The sequence below is a fragment of the Telopea speciosissima genome, chromosome 6 (genome assembly GCF_018873765.1).
Source record: "Telopea speciosissima isolate NSW1024214 ecotype Mountain lineage chromosome 6, Tspe_v1, whole genome shotgun sequence".
In the NCBI taxonomy this organism is placed as follows: domain Eukaryota; kingdom Viridiplantae; phylum Streptophyta; class Magnoliopsida; order Proteales; family Proteaceae; genus Telopea; species Telopea speciosissima.
This window is the reverse complement of record NC_057921.1, coordinates 17,259,991-17,266,367: the sequence shown is the minus strand read 5'-3', so window position 1 is coordinate 17,266,367 and position 6,377 is coordinate 17,259,991. Positions and strand designations below refer to the sequence as shown.

General features: G+C 37.4%; 1 protein-coding gene across 1 annotated transcript; it reads left to right on the top strand.

The window, feature by feature from the left end:
* The first annotated feature begins 21 nt into the window (after positions 1-21).
* On the top strand, positions 22-1,243 carry LOC122665139 (protein CDI-like). Its single transcript, XM_043861207.1, has 2 exons — positions 22-40; positions 115-1,243. The coding sequence occupies exon 2, from the start codon at positions 134-136 to the stop codon at positions 938-940; it is 807 nt and encodes a 268-aa protein (XP_043717142.1). The 5' UTR covers positions 22-40; positions 115-133; the 3' UTR covers positions 941-1,243.
* Positions 1,244-6,377: the final 5,134 nt, after the last annotated feature.

The window sequence follows — 6,377 nt, the reverse complement described above, 5'->3', positions numbered from 1 at the left end:
CAATCGTCTCTTTTCTTCTTAACAATTTCACTGTAATCCTGGGGTATTAATCAAGAAACCCTTTATTTCTTTTCACCATTTCTGAATTCCCTGCTTAATTTTCCTTTCTTTCGACAGATATTACTCTTTTGAAATGGCTCCAGCGGTTGAGGTTGTGAATTCGAACGGAAATGGACTCCAAACTGCAGATCCTGTAGCCGATTTTGTTGCTGATATGAATCCGAGTAATGCGAAGAAGCCCTTTAAGATCTTTGTGGGTTACGATCCGCGTGAGGATGTTGCTTACCAGGTCTGTCGTTACTCGATCTTGAAGCGTTCTTCGGTTCCAGTGGAAATTATACCTATCAAACAACAGGATTTGAGGAGTAAGGGTCTTTACTGGCGTGAGAGAGGGCCTACAGAGAGCACCGAGTTCTCGTTCAGTCGATTTTTGACTCCATTCCTTGCCAATTATGATGGTTGGGCAATGTTTGTGGATTGTGATTTCCTTTACACAACAGATTTTAAGGAATTGATAGAGTTGATTGATGAGAACTACGCAGTTATGTGTGTTCAGCATGATTATACTCCCAAGGAAAGCACCAAGATGGATGGGGCTGTGCAGACAGTTTATCCCAGGAAGAACTGGTCTTCCATGGTTCTGTACAATTGTGGGCATCCCAAGAACAAGATCTTGACGCCGGAGCTTGTGAATTCCCAGACGGGTGCTTTTCTTCACAGGTTTATGTGGCTTGAAGATCATGAAATTGGGTCGATTCCATTTGTTTGGAATTTCCTTGTTGGTCATAACAAGGTCAATGAGAATGATCCATCTACATTCCCCAAAGCTCTACATTATACTACGGGAGGGCCTTGGTTTGAGGCCTGGAAGAACTGTGAGTATGCAGACCTGTGGGTGAATGAATTGGAAGCATACAAGAAGGAAATGGAGTTGGCTTGAAGAAGAACAATACATGGTAGATTAAATTGCAGCAGATGATGACATAATGTTGTTGCTTTTGCAGTAGTTAGTAGAAAAACATTTTTACATATCGTCCCTGCTCCATTCTTTTGTCTTAGTCATTACATGTATCTTAGTTATGCTGTTTGATTGGGGGTAGTACCTTCTTGTTAATGATCATATAGGTATTTCAGGCAGCTGCCTTGAATATTTCATTAGTTTCTCTCTTCGCTTCAACCCTTAAATGTATTTTGAAAATTTTTATGAACCATGTTGATTGATATGAAAGCTATTTTCATTTCTGTATTGCAATAATTTTTTTTTTCTAATTGGAAAATTATTTTTACTTTTGGATATGTGGGAAACATCTACTGTGTTAAATAGAAATTACTTTTTGTGGTGTTTTCGCCTGTTATGGCAGTGCTCCCCTCCATTATTTGTAGCACCTTATTGTTGGACAAGAGGTATATAATCCTGTTACAGTGCTATATGGGTGTTACTTTCCTGTTTTCCCCTTTTTAAAGGGGGTATGTGATGGATGATTCATTTGAGGATCAGAATCTGTCCATAGATACTGTGAATAAAAGGGAGCGTTTTTTAAACAGAAAGTAAAAGAAGCTTGCAACATGGCTCAGTCTTTTTTTGTTGGCTGAATCACTTTCATCAGTAGGCATGCAGTTGTTACCGCTTTCAGAATTCCAGCATCGATTTCAGACCGGTTTCTAAAATTTGAAGCTACCCTGTGTGGGTGGTATTACAGAGGCTGGCAGTAGATCATACTTGGTAGAGCAAAAATTGGTATGACACTTGAGAGTTATTGATTTTTAAAGACAATTCAAGAAGGGTATTGGAGAAACAAATGGACTAAGTTTGGGGTTTATCTTTGGAGATTCACGGAGAATTTAAATAATTCAGTGAAAGGAAAGATCAATTCTGAGCAGGGTATATAGAGTGAGAGATATGCAGGTCTTTGGGGTCAGAATTTTGATTGACTGCTGTTCTTGGTCAGTAGCAATTGGGGGTGTGGGGGTTTGTCTAATTGGATTTTTAGGGCGCATGCATACAGGGTTGGTCATCATCTCTGCATGTTTTGCTCCATTTTTCCTTGAACAGATCCTACCTTTTTTTTTCTAATTTATGAAGAAAAAAAGGATTGGTTGAAGTTTGGAGGGTATTGGCCATTTGCATGATTGTATAGTTTTTTCCTGCAAAACACATGATTTGTGTGGTTTATGTGGGGAAAAACTTGTTCTGGTGGAATTTTACTTGAACTCTGTGGAGCTAAAAGTAGGTGAATGTTAGAGAGTTTTTACTCTTATGGAGGTAATTTAGCAAAACACTTGGGTGGCTCTAGGAGATGGCCTTGATGTTTCTTGGTGAACTTATCCTTCTTATGCTTTTGTTGGTACTTGTTGCCTGGTAAACTTGGTAATGTAGTCATAGATAGACAAAGGATCTACTAGGAGCCAAGTAACCATGATCTTTCAAACTGCTGGCCGTTTGGGCAGGTTTGAGGATTTAGGTCAAATTTAGGGTTAGGTCTTGGGTTATGGGGGTAAATCTTATATGGTAATGCTAGGCAGGTATATAGGAGTCTAATGAGCTAGGTTTAGTGAAGTTTGAATAAGAAATTAAAAATCAGAAAATTAGGGTTTCAGGTTTTGGGAAATAGGAAAATAGATGAAACTAGGGTTTAGGATAGGAATTCTGGAATGGGCATTGGATTGAGTGCTAGGGGCAGTGAGGGGATGGTTCGATTGTAAAATGAGAGCGTTTTGATGGTTGGATTAGTCTAGGTGGAATTTTAGGGTTTTGGGGTTTTGTGGAGATGAGGGGGATTAGGGTTTTGTTGATGGGTTTAGGGCAGCAGCTAGGATCGAGTGTAGGGGTCACTGTGGGGATGTTGTGGTTGAAATTTGAATGAATTCTAATGGTGCAATAAGGCTGGACAGGAAGAAGATGACCCAAGTTTGAGTGGATCGATTGGGTTAATGTGGGAGATGATAATGGGGATTGATGGAGCTTAGGTTAGAGGACTAGAAGAAGAAGGTTGATTGCTGAAACAATAAACTACTTACTGGAGTTGCAGATCTTCAATGGCAGCAGCTTTAAAGATAGAAAATAGGGCCTCCCAATCTACAAGATGCAAGGAGTCGATTGGAGGTCCACCAGTCCCTTCACCTTGATAGAATCCACAAGGCACACTCACAATGGAGCAAGGCAGTAGCAGCAAAGGCAGCAAAGCAGAAACTGAATTTGAAAATCGGAATTGTGGGGGAGCCTTCCCACCATTTATTTGTTTATTGCTTGGCCAATTAGCCCAAATGCTATTCAGCCTAGGAATCTGAATCCTTGGCTGAATTCCTATGACAAAAAAAAAAATCACTCCCCCATCATAAATCGTGGAGGGGGTGGAATAACTTAATTAAAAGCTAACAACTTAAAATATTCCCTAACAACCAATAGGATTAAATCTCCTAACAACCAATAGGATTAATCCTCTTAACAACCAATGGGAATAGATCACTTAAATTGGACCATGGTCTAAACCGGTTCAATTTTAATTGACAAAATTAGACTAAGTATGGAAAAATAAACTATGGAAACTTGCAAAATAAAACTAAGGCTCCAACAATCTGCCCTACTCCTAGGGTTGTTTCTTCTTCTTGCGGATGCTTGGAACTGCATCACTTGGAGACTTACCCATAAGCATTTATTCGCTGTCTTTAATTAAGTACAATATAAGAATGTGATTCAGTATAAATATATAGCGCATATAATACATATGCAGCTGGTCAAATAAACACTAGAAGAAAACACTTGAATTTTAAAGTTTTTATTGTTTCTCCTATACCAATAAATCATTACTACAGTATGTAACACACTTATACTTATGTTTCCTTTAGTCCAATGGGTTTTCTTTATAATGGGCCTATAATATGGGTAGAGGCTAGGCATACGGGATTAGTTAAGTAAGTGACTTATTTCTTCATTTTAATTGTAATTTGGTTGGATTAGGATTCTACAAGTCCAGTCCTATTCTGAGTCACTTTCCTTTCCTAATTCAGTTTCTTAATTAGTTAAGGATTGGGTTAAGCTTTTCTTTTTTAGTGTTTGAGTCTGTTTTCAAGCCTTCTATACAAGTTTGTAAAGGGGTCCAGCATTGTTATTAGACTGGATTCTTCTAGTCCACCCCTCTTGCTTACTGATCTGCAATTCTGCCATTGCTATTGCCTGTGATACCTCAGTCCTATCACCACTAGGACTGCTGATTTGATGGTGAGTTACATACCTGATTCAGATTCTGTTTTCAGTAATCATTGCCTTCTGTCAAAATCTGTTCTAAATTCCTGAATCTATTGGCTAATTAAAGCAATCCTACTTTTACTAGGATTGTTAGATTTTGATAGTTTTATGATGTTCATTTGAAATTTGTTGATAGAATTCTTCAATGGAAAATTTTTCTCTATCATATCCAGTCTTCAATTTCAGATTCCATCATGTATTTAATAGTCCTATTTAGGATTGCATCTTAAGGGACTTGAACCTGAAATCGATTTTACCTATCTGCTGGTTTGTTTAAACTGAAATTAACATTGCATACTGATATTCTGTTGAGTTAACTAAATCTACAATCTGTTCCTCAATCAGACTTCTAGTTTGACAGATCTGCCCCTATCTTAGTCTTATTAGAATACACCAATAGTTCCAGATCCAACCACTGGATCTTGCTGAAACTTTCAGCAAAGGTCATCCTTCCTAAGAAGAGAACTTGATCTGCTTTTCAGGTCCATCTGTTGGCCTGATTCTGTTAGACTGTTATATAAGTTTTCTCCCTAATCTGGAATCTTTTTTCTCTGTTGCCAATGCTGTTATGGTACTGTTGACTCTTTAGTTCAGTATTACATTATCTAGTCACCTAATGGGTAAGTTTCAGAAACCAGTACAAATCCAGGACCGCAGCCTAGGAGAAATTTCCAGATTCAAGAAAAATCCAATATCACAAGATCAATGTCAGATAGGATCCAAAGTCTGTTCTAAGGCTTATTTAATTGGGGAGAATCGAATACAAAATTCAAATTCAATCAGATGATTAGATTGTGAAATCTGAAAAATTCCCACCGAGGATAGGACTCTCATGAATAGGATTACAGAACCAAAATTTGATCTCAGAAAAATAGACACTTTAAATAGATGTATTGGAGAAATCAGATATGCGGGAATATCAGTAATAGAGGCCTCAACAATAACTAAAATCAAAGATTATAAATTAAGGTTAGTAATTCAATAGCACTAGGACTCTATGCAATTGATGGCAAAATCAGAATTTGAAACCAGAGAAGAATTGAAACAGAAGGAACTGGGCAGCAATCAATTAACTTAAAACAGAAAATGGGAAATTTAATGGAATGCACGGGAAGACAGAACTGGCCTGATACCAAATAGAAATAGAATTCAAGATAGAAACTCAGAGCAAAAAAGATGTCTCAGATAATAATCAGAAGAAGATAAGAAGAGTAGGATAAGAAAAGAAACCTACAACTAGAAGAGCATAAGAAATAGGGGGGGGGGGGGATGGGAGATCTCAAGAGAGAGAATAAGAAAAATCACGAGGAGAAAGAAAACACCAAATTGGTATCAACCAATATTCCAAAATCAAATCAATCCATTCACTAAAATTAGCATACAATTATGGCCCTACTCAAAAAGACCAAATAAATTAGCTTGAGAACTCCTAAATCAAATAAACAACTGTCCCTTCAAGTTACCTAAACAAAAATTAACTTAAGCTGACCAAATACTTGTTATAGAAGACTTCAAATGACATAAACTACTAACTAACAATAAGACACAAAATACTTAACTAAAAATGACTTTTTCTAAACTAAACTAAACTACTTAACAACACATGAGACCCACACAATCTTATTCATATACTTAATCCTGTGTACAGAATTAAGACCCTAAATATGAGCTTATTATAAAAGAAGCCCAGTAGATCAAGAAACTCAAAAGTAAAACAAACATAAGGGGGATAAAACCCATCCATGGGCCAAAATGAAGTCTTCTGAGGCCCAATTGGATAGTCTTAACTTTTTCAATTCCCCCAATGAAGAAAAAAAACTCGTCCTTGAATTTTATTGCAGGGGAGAATCATCACTCAATTGGCATCGACGATCAGTCACCTTGATTTGGCAATCCAATGTTTCTCTTGAATAACATGAACTAAATCAGTGAGTATTAGATGCACGTTATCGAAGAATTGCTGGGGAGAACGAAATCCAAGTTTTCGATCTACGTGGGGACCTTACAGAAATATTTTTTAGCAATGAAATCTTCGACTGCATCCTGCCTGTGAAGATGTTCTCGATCATAGGAACAATGTCAAATCGAGTCTCCTCAACTGGAATCTGTCCTTCAATTTCATCAATCTCAA